This window comes from Rhincodon typus, chromosome 5, assembly GCF_021869965.1.
Source record: "Rhincodon typus isolate 14 chromosome 5, sRhiTyp1.1, whole genome shotgun sequence".
Taxonomy (NCBI): domain Eukaryota; kingdom Metazoa; phylum Chordata; class Chondrichthyes; order Orectolobiformes; family Rhincodontidae; genus Rhincodon; species Rhincodon typus.
In genome coordinates, this window is record NC_063336.1 from 118,856,147 (window position 1) to 118,876,373 (window position 20,227).

General features: G+C 42.0%; 1 protein-coding gene across 1 annotated transcript in view; it reads right to left on the minus strand.

The window, feature by feature from the left end:
• Positions 1–20,227, minus strand: part of LOC109915833 (dystrobrevin beta) — a 432,998-nt gene that overhangs the window by 173,435 nt on the left and 239,336 nt on the right. The window contains exon 8 of the mRNA XM_048597128.1: positions 12,430–12,516. Within this exon, the coding sequence (XP_048453085.1) occupies positions 12,430–12,516 (87 nt within the window). The remainder of the gene's footprint in view (positions 1–12,429; positions 12,517–20,227) is intronic.

A 20,227-nucleotide genomic window follows, 5' to 3' on the forward strand; every position in this document is an offset into this window, starting at 1 on the left:
GGAGGGCTCACATTCATTGAAGAAAGACTAATCCTTGGTGATCCCTTCACTGTATTGCATTATTCTCTTTTCTGTTTGAAACACCCAGAGTACCTTGTAATAATTGATTTAAATCACCCAGGTTATTACGTTGCTGCAGATAATGCAGAGTATAATTTTTTTACGAAGAACCAATATTTTCCAGATAACGTTTGTCCAATTTGAATTTACTGAGGAAGGAGGTGCAGACTCAGAGTTGCTGTTGCAGAAGACATAGGAAAGTAGTGATATAGGAACAGGGGTGTGTCACTCCCTCCCTCAGCATGTTACACCATTCAATGAGATTACGGTTGAACTGTGGCCTAACTCCATACACCTGTCTTGCCCCATATCCCTTAATGGAATTGCTTAACAAAAAAATTATCTGGTTTAAAATTAATAACTGATCCAGCATATACTGCTATTTGTGGAAGAGAGTTCCAAACCTCTACTGAAAACAAAAAAAGGCTGTGATGTCCAGCATTTTTTGTTTTCAGTACAGATTCCAGCATCTTCAGTAATTTGCTCCTCCAAACATCTAACACCCTGTGTGTAAAAGTGGTTCCTAACATCTCTCCTGAACAGTCTGGCCCTAATGTTTAGACTATGCCCTGTTTTTTCTGGAATCCACAACCAGTGGAAATTGTTTATCTATCATGTCTTTCCTGTTAATATCTTAAATACTTCAATCAGATCATCCTTTAACCTTTTAAATTCTACAGAAAACAGGCCCAATTGTACCTGAAGTCCAGGTATCATTCTTGTAAACTTGCATTATGCTCCCTCCAAGGCCAATATATCCCTAAGGTGTGGTGCCCAGATTTGCTCATATTACTCCAAGTTGGGTCTAACCAGGGATTTGTATAACTGCAACATAACGTCTGCATCCTTATACTCCAGTCCTCAAGATATAGAGGTCAGCATTCCATTAGCTTTCTTGATTATTTTCTGCACCTGTTTGTGGCATTTTAAAGATCTATGCACCTGAACGCCCAAGTCTTTTAAAAGTCATCCACTGTATTTAACTTCACGCCATCTAAGTTCTTTTCTATCTAAAATGGGTAATCTCACAATTCGAAGAGTCACTTTCTCACCACAGATGCTAACAGACTTGCTGAGTTCTTCTTGCAATTTCTGTTTTGTAATGTCACACTTCCTTACGTTGAACTCCATCTGCCACAGTTTTACCCATACACCTAGTCTATCAGTATCCCCTTGCAATTTTATGCTATCATCTGTCTGTCTACCAATGCTGTTTAACTTTGTGCCATCAGCAAATTTGGATATATGACTTTTTATGTCATTATCCCAGACATTTATCAATAATGTGAATAATTGAGGCCCTAACATGGATCAGATCATTGTGGGACACCACTGGTCACATCCTGCCAATCTAAGTAAATACCTATTATCCATACTTTCTGTTCCCTGCCACTCAACCAATTTCCCAGCTATGTCAGTAATTTGCCTTCAGTTCCATAAGCTTCTCCCTTAGTTAACAGTCTCTTATGTGTGACTTTATCAAAAATCTTCTGGAAGTTTGTGTAAACAACATCCATAGACATTCCCCTGTCCACTACATCAGTCAGCTCTTCAAAAAAATTCAATGAGGTTGGTCAGGCATGACCTGCCTGTCAGCCATACGACAAAAACTTATTGGACAAAATGATAAAAATTGGAAAAGGGAAATGTGCTTCAAATCTTTTAAAGAAAGAAACCTATGGATCTGAGGAGACTATGGTCTTTCAGTCTTATTTGAAAAATAGGCAAGATTTTATACTAAACTAAGCAACCCAAAATCATACGGCAATAAATCCAATTATGAGGGAGCAAGTAGCTCAGAAAAAAAAGTTTATTGACTGCTAACAGGAGGTAACAAATTTGGACTTTGAGCATAAGGTGTCTGGTGTAGGCCATCTTAATTGAAGCAAGCACTTGATAAGGTGTCTTGCAACAAACTAATATGTAATAATACCCTGCCTAATATTTGATAACCCAACACAAAATGGGAAACAAGTAAATTATCTAGACCACAAGCCATCAGGAGGGTTAAATTAAGCAACTGTGTTCAGAGAATCACTCAACTCGCCAGCTAGAACACTTTCTCATCACAATGTGAATAACGATGCCAAGTGAAGTGATTGTCAGGAGAAGTTCCCCTACCTAGAATGATATGGACAATGGCAAGAAAGTTGGGAAAAAAGATTCAGAATGAAAACAACTGAAATTTATGTTGACTCTTCGGACTTGCAGGTCATCTTGTACACAGGGAGGCAAACACACCCTGTGATTCCAAATAAGATGCAGTTTAGGGCCCTTAGCTTGATTTCCTAGTCTTCTCATATTGTGCTTATTTGGAGATTTATAGCCTTTCGGGCTCGCATTTCTTTTTAGAGCACAGGGTGACACAGCCAGCTTGTCACAGCTGGGAGTACTGAATAGTCAAGGGAATGATCATATTACTATATGGTACTGTGCTATATCAGTGTCACATCCAGAGCACATGCTAACAGCTTATGTGGCAAACACACTGCAAGTGTTTCAACCAAATGGCCACATCCAAGAGTCAATGGGGTCAACAGTCAGTCAAGGTGCACATTCAATTCGAGTCCCGGAAATTCCCCATGGTGATCCTTGGTTCTCCCAGAATCTGAGGACTGTTTTTTGTGTTTTTTTTTCTTTATTCATTCACAGGATGAGGGCATTGCTGGCTAGACAGCATTTCTTGCCCATCCCTAATTGCCCAGAGGGCAGTTAAGAGTCAACCACATTGCTATGGGTCCGGAGCCACATGTAGGCCAGACCAGGTAAGGGTGGCAGATTTCCTTCCCTAAAGGACATTAGTGAACCAGATGGGTTTTTGCCAACAATCGACAATGGATTCACGGTCATCATTAGATTCTTAATTCCAGATATTTTACTGAATTCAAATTCCACCATCTGCTGTGGCAGGATTCAAACCCGGGTCCCCAGAATGTTATCTGGGTCTCTGGATTAACAGTCCAGCGATAATACCACTAGGCCATCACCTCCCCTGTCAGGATTGAGTCATGGTCAGTCCTGTAAGTGAAGAACAACCAGTCTGGGGATTACACTTGGGGTGCTATATTGAGACAATGTGAGGGATTGTGTATGCTGGAAATAAAAGAGTAGTTTGTGATGATGCTGGATAAGGAGAGGTGCTCAAGTGTCCGCAGTGAGTAAATAGGAAGTGCAGAGAGCAGGAAGGGTTAATGGCTTGGGAGGATGAGGTAGGTGAGAACCTTAGAGAAGACAAGATCCATACAATAAAGAGAGAGATATGACCCATGAGGCTTGGTGAAGTGTGTTTGCAGTGATAGAGATAGAATGAGTCATGATGGCTGTGTTAGTGTGGGATAGTAAGCAGTACTTACCCTTGTGGAATATAAAGTATCATAATGCTTCCTCCTGCTCTACTGGGCATTCCTTTTAACCTGGGCACAGTGCTGACCTAGTTCAGGCTGCCTGGTACTGGTGGTATGGCCTCTTTTGGCAGTCAGCAGGAAAGAGGGCTGTCCTTCTCTCCACCACCCCATACATCAGAACCACCATGTTCTCCACTTACCTCGACTCCATTTTATCTCCCTTGGTCCAGGAACTCCCCATCTACGCCCGTGACACCACCCACGTCCTCCACCTCCTTCAAAACATCCGATTCCCTGGTCCCCAACACCTCACCTTTACCATGGAAGTCCAGTCCCTATACACCTGCATTCCCCATACAGACGGCCTAAAGGCCCTCTGCTTCTTCCTGTCCCACAGGCCCGACCAGACCCCCTCCACTGACACCCTCATCCGCTTAGCCGAACTCGTCCTCACCCTCAACAACTTCCCCTTCAATTCCTTCCACTTCGTACAGACTAAGGAGGTGGCCATGGGTACCCGCATGGGCCCAAGCTATACCTGCCTCTTTGTAGGTTACGTGGAACAATCCCTCTTCCGTAGCTACACTGGACCTATCCCCCACCTCTTCCTCCATTACATCGATGACTGTATTGGCGCTGCCTCGTGCTCCCACGAGGAGCTCGAACAGTTCATCCACTTCACTAACACCTTCCACTCCAACCTTAAGTTTACCTGGACCATCTCTCATACCTCTCTCTCCTTCCTGGACCTCTCTGTTTCCATCTCTGGCAACCACCTGGAAACCGATATCCATTTCAAGCCTACCGACTCTCACAGCTACCTAGAATACACCTCCTCTCATCCACCTTCCTGCAAAAATGCCATCCCCTATTCCCAATTCCTTCACCTCCGCCGCATCTGCTCCCGAGATGAGGCATTCCACTCCCGGACATCCCAGATGTCCTCGTTTTTCAAGGACCGCAACTTCCCCCCCTCAGTGGTCGAAAACGCCCTCGACCGTGTCTCTTGCATTTCCCGCAACTCATCCCTCATACCCCCTCCCTGCAATAACAACCAAAACAGAATCCCCCTCGTCCTCACGTACCACCTCACCAACCTCCGGATCCAACGCGTCATCCTCCGACACTTCCGCCATCTGCAATCCGACCCCACTACCAAAGACATTTTTCCCTCCCCACCCTTATCTGCTTTCTGGAAGGACCACTCTCTCCGTGACTCCCTTGTTCGCTCCACACACCCCTCCAGCCCCACCACACCCGGCACTTTTCCCTGCAACCGCAGGAAGTGCTACACCTGCCCCTACACCTCCCCCCTCACCCCCATCCCAGGCCCTAAGAAGACCTTCCACATCAAACAGATGTTCACCTGCACATCTGCTAATGTGGTATACTGCATCCGCTGTTCCCGACGTGGCCTCCTCTACATTGGGGAAACCAAGCGGAGGCTTGGATACCGCTTTGTGAAACACCTACGCTCGGTTCGCAACAAACAACTGCACCTCCCAGTCGCGAACCATTTCAACTCCCCCTCCCACTCCTTGGACGACATGTCCATCCTGGGCCTCCTGCAGTGCCACAACGATGCCACCCGAAGGTTGCAGGAACAGCATCTCATATTTCGCTTGGGAACCCTGCAGCCCAATGGTATCAATGTGGACTTCACAAGCTTCAAAATCTCCCCTCCACCGACCACATCCCAAAACCAACCCAGCTCGTCCCCACCTCCCTAAACTGTCCTTCCTCCCACCTATCCCCTCCTCCCACCTCAAGCCCCACCCCCTTTCCCCACCTACCAGCCTTATTCCGCCTCCTTGACCTGTCCGTCCTCCCTGGACTGACCTATCCCCTCCCTAACTCCCCACCTACATTCACCTTTACTGGCTCCAACCCCGCCTCTTTGACCTGTCTGTCTCCTCTCCACCTATCCTCTCCTCTATCCATCTTCTATCCGCCTCCCCCTCTCTCCCTATTTATTTCAGAATCCCCTTCCCCTCCCCCATTTCTTGAGAAGGGTCTAGACCCGAAATGTCAGCTTTCCTGCTCCTATGATGCTGCTTGGCCTGCTGCATTCATCCAGCTCTATACCTTGTTATCACAGGATTAGCAGATATGTGTTACGTTGCTTGCTCACACAATTCTTTTGTTCAGAGGAAACTGGAGCACTGCCCATCCTTTGCTTAAACCCATTTGCAAGGTTTGTCACAACTACCAAATCAGACTGAAATGTTTACTTTTAAAGACAGAGCAGCCATATAGCCTGCCCAAAGATGGTCACATTCTGCTTGCTTTTGATGCAGCCTTCTGACCCTAATGTCAAGGTATCTGAAAGAATTTGCTGTAATTTTACAACACAATAATGCAGGCAATAAAACAGGCGCTGAGTTTCTTAAAACAGCACAGCTTATAGGGATGATGTGGAGGTGCTGATGTCGGACTGGGGTGAACGAGGTCAAAACTCACATGGCACCAGGTTATAGTCCAACAGGTTTAGTTGAAATCACAAGCTTTCGGAGCTTTGCTCCTTCCACAGAAAAGAAAGTCTTTATTTTTGCTAAATTCATGGCACTTCCTTTAATTAGGTCTGTCATGATTAACTGCATATTAATTATTAGACATGGACAGAAAATGATTGAATGATTGCTAAGTAAATATTTACTGTTCTAGTTTGTGATAAAATGTTTTTGTGATTCTAGCCTATGGATAACTTTTTTTTTTCACTTTTTAACGAATCTATTTTTCTCAGCAACTTGTCCAGAGTTGTTATTGCACACCGCTGGAGCAGATGGATCATGAACCTGGGCCTCCAAATCCAAAGGTAGGGACACTACCACTGCACCTCAAGGCCCCTTTTTTGTACTCTCGTGAAACAAAAATTGAAACATTTAATTTTAATTTAGTCACACATTAATTAAGGCGCAGTCAACTCCGCAATACTACCAATTTTTGTGATGATGCAGACTCACTATATGAGGCTTTATGGCACTGTCCCATCCTCTGGTCCAGAAGGTCTGAGTTTTCTTTTTAAATACAAATATGAGCTTTGCAAACCAAATTCAGGACAAGTTGCTTGTAGAGATCCTCTTGTCCATGAGTCATGTAGGATTCCTCTGGAAGTAGCCAAGAGCCATCCTGGACCTCACTATATCTCGACTGTTTAAGTGTTCATACATGATATATGCAACAGCGCAGATATTCTGATGGCCAGAGAATTGCTGGAGCAGGTTAGATGGGAGCTGCACATTGGGTCCGATACAACTAAGCCCATTGGGAATTGCCTGAACGAGTCCATTAAAATCAGAGAATTTGGAAGGCTCCAGATCACTTGAGCTTAATAATCACCTGTGGAATGGTGACCTACTCTAGGTGTTAGGTAAAGATTAAACCAACGCCCACTCACCTGCCCCCAGATCCATTAAATCTCCAACCAAATGTGCCTGTAACTGACACTGGCTCACAATCCCCATGCCTCATCCCTCCTCCAATCCTGGAGCTGATTCCCTCTCCCATCTGTTGAACACCACCTATTACCCCTGACTGGAAGGTGGCATTACACATACCATCACCAAACTCCCACTCCACAATATCCCTCACACACCTAGCACCCTAATAAAGCATTTTAGCTGACATTACCACTCATGCCTTTCAGCTGAGTGGTCATAGTGTCTGGCCTTGCTGCTGGATGTTTAAATCTCAGAACACAGCACAGCGACTGCTGCAAAAAGGTGGAGGAGTAGTTTCTACAAAGTTCATCTTTGCTTCTGGATCTGAGAATTCCCAGACAGGTTTATGACAGGATGTTCCTATCCAGGAATTTCCAGCACAGAAGTCATGGAAAGCTAAGTGGGTAATTTTTAATCCAATTGTGGGTTTCAGCCCCTGATTGGAGTATCTGGGAGGCTGTTGAAACTTCAGTATTCCATGGTCTCAGAACGGTCCAGTGCTGTTGGAGCTTGTGTTTGAGTACAAAGGCGATCAGGAGCACAGTGGAATTTGATTAAAAAAAAAACGGTGCACCATCTGTGGAGGAATTAAGTTTGATTGGACAACTTGCCTTTTCTTCTTCCATGCTTTCTCATCTTTCTAACTCTGCTCTGAAGTCACTGTAACACAATATTGATTTTTTTGTTTGCAAAATGATTTTAACAGTTATTTAGCATAGCAGGAAAGAATCATTTACCTTTCTTTCCTGTTAGGGATTGAAAGGAGTCTAATCTTTCCTATGAAGAAAACATCCAGCCAGATGTCAAGGAAAAGCAATACATGGGGAGATTAGCTTCTTTTGAAGGTTCGGCAGCCTATATATTATGCAATATGGTTTTAAATCGTGTTTTATCTCAGAACATGCTTCACTGTGACAAAATCTTGCAGTACGCTTTTTGAACCCTGAGTGTTTGAGTGTACAACTGATAACCATTTTTGACTGATAGCACGTAGTAGAATGGAGAATTATGCTTTCACAGATACAGTGAATCTGAGTAAATGTGTATCTGACAAGGCCAATGAATGATAACATGCCTTCATCTGGATATAACTGTAGCAGAGGGATTAACTATTTAAAAACTGTACACAACCAGCTGCATTTGTTAATCATACTGTTAAGTAGTCAATAAAATGGCAAAATAGAAGTTTAGATGTTATCTGAATGTTACAGCTTTAAGTTAAGATTTGTCTTTTAGTGTCAGCATCAAGCAACAGTTTATGAAATTTGGACAAGTTGAATGCGAAGTTCTAACAATATGAATTTCATCAATAATTGCATATCTTAGAATTTTCAATACTTGCCATATTTGTCACCAAAGTTGCTGTTTTAATGTCAATTACTCGATAAAATGTGCAGGTTTGTAACTGGAATTCCACAACTAATTTTATTTAAGGTCCTTATTGCCTTAATCCATTTGTGCCAAACTTAAAGCAGCTCCTAAGAAGTAAATTTGTAGAAACCTTTTGTGTGACCAGCTGTCCTCTGCCATCTGACATTTGTCAAGAGCTTTCGTAAAACAAAAGATGCCCTTCATTTCAAATTAAAATACTTCAAAAATACTCATGGAATAAAGCTCAAGTTGATGTTGTTGTATATTTGCAATATATCTACAAAGTTATTATTTTTGATATTTCCTGATTCTGATTCGTGAAGTGGTAGCTTCAGCTGGCTGGAAATTCAGTATTTAACTAACCTTGTTCCACACAACTGGAGACTTCTGACGACACATAGATTTCAATCAATACAACATGAACAGAACAGAAACATTTATTCTTTAAAACACTGGGTTAACATTATTGTCACTATTTTCTGACACAGCCTTCATTTTTGGCAAAAACTAAAAGGGCCCATAGCTTTCAAACCTTTGTCTTGTAACTTTTTCTGTAACTCACTTGTAGCTCAGAAATTAAACCTTTTCAAATAATTTGCAACACAGACTTTGAAAGATCTCTCAGAGAAGAAAGGTCCCGACCTGAAAGGTCAACTTTCCTGTTCCTCTGATACTGCCTGGCCTGCTGTGTTCCTCCAGCTCCACACTGTGTTACCTATGAAAGATCTCTGACAAGATTAATTGTCAGGGCCCACAGTTTATTGGAGGAAAATATGATTGTTTGTTTATCCAGGATCCTTGCCACAGAAGCACACAGCCATATTACAGAGAAAAAATTACACACATTCTGCTGACAACGTCCAGATAGTAATCATATGGTGAAGTGTCCTGCTATACGTGACTGGCGCCACATTTAACATTCAGTGCCTTCACCACTGGCACATAGTGGCAACAGAGTCTACCATCTGAAACATGTACTGCAGCAACTCACCAAGGCTCCTTTAACAGCACCTTCCAAGCTCACAAGAATAGGAAGTGCATGGGAACATCACCACCTGAAAGTTCCCTCCCAAATCACACACCATCCTCACCTGGAACTGTCTACTCATTCCTGCTACTGGGTCAAAGTCTGGGACTCACTCCCTAACAGCACTGATGGGGCACCTATTCCCCGTGGACTGTAGTGATTCCATAAGGCAGCTCACAACCCAGGGTAATTAGGATGGACAGCAAGTGTTGGTACAGCTGGTCACACCCAATCCCATTGAAAAATGAAAAAAAGAAACTGTACAGAACTACATAACCTCTACAGAAGGAAAGGTAGAAATGTAAAGGCACCACCTTGCACATGTCATTCAGATGGTGGAGAAACAAAAATGTCACAAATTTGTTCAAACTTAAAACATCTTCAGAATGTACTGGACCCATGATTTAACTCCGACTGCAAAGATTCTCTAAGTTATTGAGTTCAGAGCAAAGCAAAGGAAGGGAACAACTTTACATTCAAAGCCCCAGCTTGGGCTAGAAATGAGAAAATCAATACAACTAACTTGGACCTTGCAAAGTTGTATGTTTATTGCCAACAATATAGCTCACAAATGCATGATCCATAGCCAGAAAGACATTTGCTTTAAAGTTGTAGATGTAGCATGGTGCTACTGCACAATATATAGAGCACACAGAATTTGAAAAATACTCCTTTGAATAAAAGACACTTATACACAAAAGTCTACTGTTAACAGATCTCCACATCATCAACAGAATTTTTTTTTAGCAATAGAAAAGTGTGAGGTTATAAGATCCCATGACCAGTTCAATACTAATCCAAAAAGGAATCAGAGTTTTGCTGGTGCCTAGATATAAAGGAAAGAGGGCAGTGTTTCTTGTGACAAATAGCCTTTGATAATGGGCAAATTGCTTTTTCCTGACAAAACTGTACAGCTTTTACACTGTCATAAATAGAACCGAAACAGGTACATTCCAATGAGAAAAAAAGTTAAAGAAAGTACCAGGCTTACAGGAAAATACAAATAATTAAAAGGTGTAATCGCACAAAGATGGGTGGCAGGTCAGAAGATGTGGAGAGAACATGAAAAATGTGAACAACAACTAAAAAATTAATAAGGAAGGAAAAATAAGCATACAAGGAAATGTTAGCTAGAAATATAAAAACAGATACTAAGAGTTTTTAGAGATATTATAGATATCCTAAAAAGGAGTTAACAAAGTAAACATGTGCCTATAGGAAGTGAGCCAGGGGAACTAACATGGTAAATAAAGACACAAAGGGTGCACTGAACAAATATTGCACATCTGTCTTCACTATAGAGGGTTCAAGAAACATCCCAGCAATAGTTGTAAATCAGGAAATGGAAAGGAACTTGATTACAATTACTCATTAAGCAAACTGTTGGAGGTGTGGATTTTAAATGACGCTAGCAAAGCAGTAATTACGTTAGTTTTAATTTTACAAAATTTCCTAGATTTGGGGAAGTTTTCATTAAATTGTGATATTGCAGATAGAGACAGAAACACACCCTTCAGTCCAACCAGTCCATTCTGACCATAATCCCAAACTAAACTAGTCCCACCTGCTTACTCTTAGTCCATATCCCTCCAAACATTTCTTATTCATGTACTTATCTAAATGCCTTTTAAACATCGTAATTGTACCCGCATCCATAACACTATTACTCAGAATCAGATGGAAATAAAAATTAGGAAACTATAGGCAAGTTGGTTTAACGTTTGTCAGAGGGAGGATGTTAAAATCTATTAATAAAGAGGTTATATTACAGCAGGCTACTGAAAAATTCACAGCAATCAGGCAGAACTAGCATGGTTTTGTGAAAAGGAAATCATGTTTGACCAATTTATTGTCGTTCTTTAAGGAAGTAGCATGCATCATAAAGAAGAAACACTGGATGTACTGTACTTGAATTTACAAAAGACATTTGATAGAGCGCCACACTAAAGGTTAATGCGAAAAATAAAAGCTCATTTTGTATGGGGTAACAGATTGGATACAAGGAAACAAAGTCAGCATAAATGAAACCTTTTCTGATTGGCAATATGTGACCAATGAATCAGTGTGGGAACCTCAACTTCTTACATTTTATATAAATGACTTGGATGAGGAGACAAAAGGTATGATAGCTAAGTTTGCTGATGCCAGGTAGGAAAGTAGGTTGTGAAGAGGTTGTAAGGAGGCTAACAAAGGGATAGATAGATTAAGTGAGTGGGAAAACATCTGGCAAATGGAATACAATGTGGGAAAAAACAGAAATTGCTGGAAAAACTCAACAGATCTGGCAGCATCTGTGCAGAGAAATCAGAGTTAATGTTTCAAAACTGAGCAAGGGTCACTGGATCTGAAATGTTAACTCTGATTCTCTCAAGGTGCTGCCAGACCTGCTGAGCTTTTCCAGCAAATTTCTGTTTTTGTTTCTGATTTACAGCATCCATAGTTCTTTTGGTTTTATTTTATAATGTAGGAAAATGTGAACTTTCCACTTTGGCAGGAAGAATAAAAAAAGGAGTCTATTATCTAAAAGCTAAGAGACTGCAGAGCTCTGAGAAGCAGAGGGATCTGGCTGTCCTAGGGCATGAATTGCAAAAGATTAGTACGCAGATAAGGCAACTAATGACAAAATCTAACGACGTTATTTTTATTGCATGGCAGCTTATAGTTCATTGGTGAGACCACATTGGAGTACTGTGAAGAGTGATGTATTACATTGAAGCAGCTCAGACAATGTTTATTAGACAAATGCTGGGAGTGGACAGGTTGTCTTCAGACAGGCCAGGTGTGTATCTGCTGTAGTATGGAAGAGTAAGAGGAGACTTCATGAAACATACAAGATACTAAGGGCGTTGACAGGATAGATGTGGAAAGGATGTTCCTTTTGAGGGAGAAAGTAGAATGAAGGATCACTGCTTACAAGCAAGTGACTGTCCATTTAAATAAGAGATGAGGAGAAACGTTTTTCCAACAGAACCTTGGAAATATTCCTCAGAAGAGGATGAAGCAGAGTCCTTGAATATTTATAAGGCAGAGGTAGATAGATTCTAGATTAGCAAAGACATGAATCATTATCAGGATTACACAGAATAATCAGATCAACCACGAAGGGTGGAACAGGCTCAAAGGGCCTTCCCCTGCTCCTAAACTGTGTAATTGTATAAAGAATTATTGAAAGGCAATTCTGACATACCTTTTAGTTGGAGTAGGTGCTCCAGAGGACAAAACTGAGTGGGACACCACTGTATCATTCATGTTTGGCAAAGATCGTTGTTGGGGGCTACAAAGATCAAAAGAAAAATGAATTTAAGCAAGAGTTCTATTGAAGTTATATACTAAAAATGATCTGGACTGACCAACTTGTAACTTTAAACACCAATATCCAAGTTGTTCCTTCATAAATATCCAAGGAAGAATTGTTAGTATCCTGCACTGATGAGGGATCTTTAATAGGTCGGCTACAAGATACAAATTGTGTCGATACAAACCAATTCGGACCTTGAAATTGGGCTAGTTTTTCAAAGTGAAGTTACAGCTCAGGTTTCTGCACAAACTATTACGCACAACATTAAAACATCCACGAACCAGCACAACTGAGGAGTCCAATAGAAAACAATTATTCTCCCCTTTGATTTAAAACAAGACATATTTTAAGAGCAGTAATCTGATAGTGTTTTATTGATATAAATAAAAATAGGCTCATCACAAAATACAGGCATCACTAATGAGCTTCAAATCCAACACTCAACTAAACCCAAAATTGCTGGAAAAGCTCAGCAGGTCTGGCAGCAACTGTGGAGAGAGATCAGACTTAACATTTCAGGTCGAATGACCCTTCCTCAGAACTGTTCTGAGGAAGGGTCATTTGACCCAAAACATTAACTCTGATTTCTCTCTACAGATGCTGCCAAACCTGCTGAGCTTTTCGAGCAATTTCTATTTTTGTTTTGGATTTACAACATCCATAGGTCTTTCAGTTTTTCCTCAACTAAACCCATTTGTAATCACTGAAACTTAAACTTACTTTAACTGACCATTTTGAACAATTTATCAGTTTCATTAGGATGCATAAGTCAGTTTCTTAAAAACTGTTGAAAATAAGCACCTAAAAGAATTATTAATGTTAAGGCCCTTTCAAATGGAAATGCGCCATGCTCATTATTTTGACCACAAGGTGTATTTAGTTTCAGTGGGATCGAAGTACCTTTAAATGTGTGTTTTTAAACCAGCATTAAAGTTACTGGAAACTTGATTTAAACTACACATATCTTGAGCTTAAAGTTCCTTAGCTTTTGAAGCTGGTTTGGCTGATTTCCAGCAAAAGGCACAAGAAAAAACAGCACAAACTAACACATACTCTCAGCTGCAGTATTATTTATGGTGATGTCAGCCACATTGAAGAGGTCATCTCAAAACCCTCAGAGACACAAAATACACAACTAGAGAAGTGCAAAAGACATTTTCAAATATTTCCCAGGTGGCATACTGGATGTCATGGTAATTTCTAAGCTTCATTTTTAATGGGTTACTGTGACAAAAAGCACACAGCTGTGTATGTTTCTCCAGCATTCATTATGCACAGAGAATGGGTACTTCATAAGAGAGCGAAACAGCCCATGCATCATCATCAAGACTGATGGTCCTGCATTATTCAAAGCAGGAGGTGGTCTCAAACTAGGTGCTGTCATTTAACAGCACCATGAAACTGTAATGCAGAAAGCTTCACATAAATATATTTGTGTTCAATCATATGGAAAAGCTTAAACTGTACTTTTTGCCCCATTAGTTTATAAGGTCTGGTAATTTTATACATCCAGTGTCTACTTAGAGCCAAGTGGAAAAAACAGAAGACTCAAATTAGTCAGCAAAGAACTTACCACAGTGAAATAAAGAGCCAAAACAACAAGTTAAATTTCTTGTTCAATCTTAACTGCAAATCATTTTTAAATTGTTACAATCCACTGGGGTAGCATGCCATAAATCGATCCTCATTTTTCCTAGAGTCATATCAAATGTGAAAGGTTTATTTTTAAGGTACGCACAGTACCCCAATTTACCTGACTTTCGCACCAAGTCTACAGAAAGCACAGACCAAGTTTCTATATTGAGCAACAATATTATTTATCCAAGTAATTAGACTGCAGCTAGAAGTAAACAGAAAAAAGACACTGACTTATAACATATCTAACTAAAACAGTTTATAAACTCCTATTTACCCTCTCACACATCATCCAGAGATACACAAGTAGGCAAAACAGATTATTGGTGGAGGGAGAGAGAAACTTGAAAGCAGTACAGTGGCCTGTGTTTCCCGATTCCGACGTTGAGATGGTCTCTCTTCAGTGGCCTGGATCCTTAATGTTCAGCTGGCTTTCTCTGGAAGTTTCCACTGGCTTGTACAGAATGACTGATTCACTTGGAAAATGCCTCTGATTTATTAATTCTAAGGTCATAGCAACTGTTGCAAGAAAGGTAATTGATTTTCTTCAAGTTTAATCTGTGATTTTTATTGAAGAAAACAGGCATCCTCAAGTGAGGGGAACAACAGTATACTCTTGTGTGTCTTCCCCTCTCTCTCTCTCTCTGTGTCTCTGTAACCTGTTTCCAGTTCCAACCTGCTCAGTTAGCTGAGAAACAATGAGTTTCATAGAACATAGAACATAGAACATTACAGCGCAGTACAGGCCTTCGGCCTTCGATGTTGCGCCGACCTGTGAAACCAATCTGAAGCCCATCTAACCTACACTATTCTATTATCATCCATATGTTTATCCAATGACCATTTAAATGCCCTTAAAGTGGGTGAGTCTACTACTTTTGCAGGCAGGGCATTCCACGCCCTTACTACTCTCTGAGTAAAGAACCTACCTCTGACATCTGTCCTATATCTATCGCCCCTCAATTTAAAGCTATGTCCCCTCGTGCTAGCCATCACCATCCGAGGAAAAAGGCTCTCACTATCCACCCTATCTAATCCTCTGATCATCTTGTATGTCTCTATTAAGTCACCTCTTAACCTTCTTCTCTCTAACGAAAACAGCCTCAAGTCCCTCAGCCTTTCCTCATAAGACCTTGCCTCCATACCAGGCAACATCCCATCCGGCCCAGGGGACTTATCTATTTTCACACTTTCCAGAATTGCTAACACCTCCTCTTTATGAACCTCAATCCCGTCTAGTCTAATAGCCTGTATCTCAGTATTCTCCTCGACAACATTGTCCTTTTCCTGTGTGAATACTGACGAAAAAATATTCATTTAGCGCTTCTCCTATCTCTTCGGACTCCATGCACAACTTCCCACTACTGTCCTTGACTGGCCCTAATCTTACTCTAGTCATTCTTTTATTCCTGACATACCTATAGAAAGCTTTAGGGTTTTCCTTGATCCTACCTGCTAAAGACTTCTCATGTCCACTCCTGGCTCTTCTTAGCTCTCTCTTTAGGTCCTTCCTGGCTAACTTGTAACTCTCAAGGGCCCTAACTGAGCCTTCATGCCTCATCTTTACATAAGCCTCCTTCTTCCTCTTGACAAGAGATTCAACTTCTTTAGTAAACCATGGTTCCCTCGCTCGACCACTTCCTCCCTGCCTGACAGGTACATACTTATCAAGAACACGCAGTAGCTGTTTCTTGAACAAGCTCCACATTTCAATTGTGCCCAGCCCCTGCAGTTTCCTTCTCCATCCTATGCATCCTAAATCTTGCCTAATCACCTCATAATTGCCTTTCCCCCAGCTATAACTCTTGCCCTGCGGTATATACCTATCCCTTTCCATCGCTAAAGTAAACGTAACCGAATTGTGGTCACTATCACCAAAGTGCTCACCTACCTCCAAATCTAACACCTGGCCTGGTTCATTACCCAGTATCAAATCCAATGTGGCCTCGCCTCTTGTTGGCCTATCTACATACTGTGTCAGGAAACCCTCCTGCACACATTGGACAAAAACTGACTCATCTCAAGTACTCGAACTATAGTGTTTCCAGTCAATATTTGGAAAGTTAAAGTCCCCCATAACAACTACCCTATTACTTTCGCTCCTGTCCAGAATTATCTTTGCAATCCTTTCCTCTACATCTCTGGAACTTTTCAGAGGCCTATAGAAAACTCCCAATAGGGTGACCTCTCCTTTCCTGTTTCTAACCTCATCACTTGTAAATAACTCCATGGATCTTGATCATCTGCACAATGCAAGAATCCATAGCCACAAAAAACAGAGTTCACAATTAGGTACCAAATTCCATGCTGTGAAATTATGCAGCTATCCTGGTAATCCCTGTCTTTAGTAACATATCTTTCTTCTGCCAGTCCATAGTTTTTAAAAGACATAAAAATAAAAAAAAAACACAAAGTTGCTAGAAAAGCTCAACAGGTCTGGCAGCATCAGTGAAGGAAAAATCAGAGTCAATGTTTCGGGTCCAGTGACCCTTCCTCAGAACAGTTACCTGGCCCAAAATGTTAACTTTGTTTTTTCCTTCACAGATGCTGCCAGACCTGTTGAGCTTTTCCAGCAACTTTGTTTTTGTTCCTGATTCACAGCATCCGCAGTTCTTTCAGTTTTCACAAAAATAAAAAAGACAACTCTGGCACATTGTGTCAGATTAGTTTCTATTTTTCTCCATTTAAGTTGGCATCCTATCCTCGCAGGGAGAAATTTAGGCTGCCCTCAGAAAATTCTTACATGAAATTGTGCCAAAATTAGTGGAGCTTGATCACAGATAATTGAAGCAACAGTTCAAGGCATAATCTCAGAATCAAACCTCTCAACTAATGTCCCATTACCACAACTCCGACACTTCCGCCATCTGCAATCCGACCCCACCACCAAAGACATTTTTCCCTCCCCACCCTTATCTGCTTTCCGGAGGGAACACTCTCTCCGTGACTCCCTTGTCCGCTGCACACTCCCCTCCAGCCCCACCACCCCTGGCACTTTTCCCTGCAACCGAAGCAAGTGCTACACCTGGCCCGACACTTCCCCCCTCAACCCCATCCCAGGCCCCAAGAAGACCTTCCACATCAAACAGATGTTCACCTGCACATCTGCCAATGTGGTATACTGTATCCGCTGTTCCCGTTGTGGCCTCCTCTACATCGGGGAAACCAGGCGGAGGCTTGGGGACCGCTTTGCAGAACACCTACGCTCGGTTTGCAGTAAACAACTGCACCTCCCAGTTGCGAACCATTTCAACTCCTCCTCCCATTCCTCAGACAACATGTCCATCCTGGGCCTCCTGCAGTGCCACAATGATGCCATCCGAAAGCTGCAGGAACAGCAACTCATATTCCGCTTGGGAACCTGCAGCCTGATGGTATCAATATGGATTTCACAAGCTTCAAAATCTCCCCTCCCCCTACCGCATCCCAAAACCAGCACAGCTCGTCCCCACCTCCCTAACCTGTTCTTCCTCCCCCCTATCCCCTCCCCCCACCTCAAGCCCCACCCCCACCCCCACCTCCTACCTCTCAGCATCATCCCGCCTCCTTGACCTGTCCATCCTCCCTGGACCGACCTATCCCCTCCCTACCTCCCCACCTACACTCACCTTCACTGGCTCCAACCCCGCCTCTTTGACCTGTCTGTTTCCTCTCCACCTATCTTCTCCTCTATCCATCTTCTATCTGCCTCCCCCTCTCTCCCTATTTATTTCAGAACCCCCTTCCCCTCCCCCATTTCTGAAGAAGGGTCTAGGCCTGAAACGTCAGCTTTCCTGCTCCTTTGATGCTGCTTGGCCTGCTGTGTTCATCCAGCTCTACACTGTGTTATCTCAGATTCTCCAGCATCAGCAGTTCCTACTATACCTGGTCATTTTATCTCCTTGCTGTATGTAGGGCCTTGCAGAGTGCAGGTTTGCTGCTGTGTTTTCTACGTTACTGAAAGTACTTTGAAACTTTTATTGGGTGTGAAGTGCTTTGGTAGATTCTAAGATAAGGACTGGAGCTATAAAAAATTGAGTCTTCTTTTCTCCTGATAAAATCATCCCTTACAAAATGAAAGCTGCTTTCAGGCTTCATGACCTAATGATTGCTGTTCACCTTTAGCTTATTGACAACTCCCATTTTTCCAGTTCCTCAGGAGATGTAATTTCGTAAGCAGCAAGAGGTTACACTTGTATAAAAAGCTCATTTAAAAGGGGAAAATAGGGATTTCAAATCATTTTGCCTTTTTGGCCTCCAGAAGAAATATAAATGCCAGGAGATGTTAAGATTTCTATTCTTTTATTTTAAATCTGTTGACTTCTATGTACATTTTCTCCCCATCTTGGACAGTTAATGGTTCAGACAGGATTATTTGGTTGATCTGTGCTGTGTTTTTTCATCTGTCAGACAGTTCAGGAGCATATAGAATGGGAATCCAGTACAATTCCTGGTATATTCTAAAAACAGGTAGATTGCTAATCCCAATTTATCTCTGTAGTAAGTAGTTTCTGTTAAACAAAGGCATGGACCTGTACACACTAGTAATATTTTGGACGGGGAACAGTGAAGAATGTTGGGAGAATTTATCAACAACTATTCCATTAATGCTATCAAAACAAGTACAGCTAAGTTGAAAAAGATTTGCTGTTCATCAGGGTTGTTTTGGAGGGTGGTCTTAGACTAGAACAAAGAACAAAGAAAATTACAGCACAGGAACAGGCCATTCGGCCCACCAAGCCTGCACCGATCCAGATCCTCTATCTAAACCTGTCATCTATTTTCCAAGGATCTGTATCCCTCTGCTCCCTGCCCATTCATGTATCTGTCTAGATACATCTTAAATGATGCTATCGTGCCCGCCTCTACCACCTCCGCTGGCAATGCGTTCCAGGCACCCACCACTCTCTGCGTAAAGAACTTTCCACGCATATCTCCCTTAAACTTTTCCCCTCTCACCTTGAAATCGTGACCCCTAATAACTGAGTCCCTCACTCTGGGGAAAAGCTTCTTGCTATCCACCCTGTCTATACCTCTCATGATTTTGTAGACCTCAATCAGGTCCCCACTCAACCTCCATCTTTCTAATGTAAATAATCCTAATCTATTCAACTTCTCTTCATAGCTAGCGCCCTCCATACCAGGCAACATCCTGGTGAACCTCCTCTGCACCATCTCCAAAGCATCCACATCCTTTTGGTAATGTGGTGACCAGAACTGTACGCAGTGTTCCAAATGTGGTCGAACCAAAGTCCGATACAATTGTAACATGACCTGCCAATTCTTGTACTCAATACCCCGTCCGATGAATGAAAGCATGCCGTTTGCCTTCTTGACCACTCTATCGACCTGCGTTGCCACCTTCAGGGTACAATGGACCTGAACACCCAGATCTCTCTGTGCATCAATTTTCCCCAGGGCTTTTCCATTTGCCGTGTAGTTCGCTCTTGAATTGGATCTTCCAAAATGCATCACCTCGCATTTGCCTGGATTGAACTCCATCTGCCATTTCTCCGCTCAACTCTCCAATCTATCTATATTCTGCTGCATTCTCCGACAGTCCCCTTCACTATCTGCTACTCCACCAATCTTAGTGTCATCTGCAAAGCCTCAGTTGCTCCAATAACTTTAAAGCAGCACTTAACAGAGAAAATGCAACAGTAAATATTGTAGCTGGAACTGCAGAATAACGTCAGTGGTGTTGGCATATAACAGATTACATTCTGGTTTGGGTATTCAAAGCATTTAAGCTCTAGCCACAGTCGAGAAGAGGCAAATGAAACTGATTGCTAACATCACAGATTTGGGGTAATGTAGAGAACCTTGGATCTTCCTATTTCAGCTGGTGGAAGAGTTAGGATACTCAATTCCAGAAGAGTGAAAAAATGTCCTTCACCTTTAATGATCTCGAGAATAGGGTAGCCGTAGATATAGGAAAGATGTAAAATCAATGCAAAAAAAAAATGCAACCAGAGCCTGTGATTTTCCACACCTAATTCCTTCATATATGCAACTGATGCAGAGCACCTCACTGGAAGGTTTGTGTCAAAATACAACAGTCATCGAAAATCAG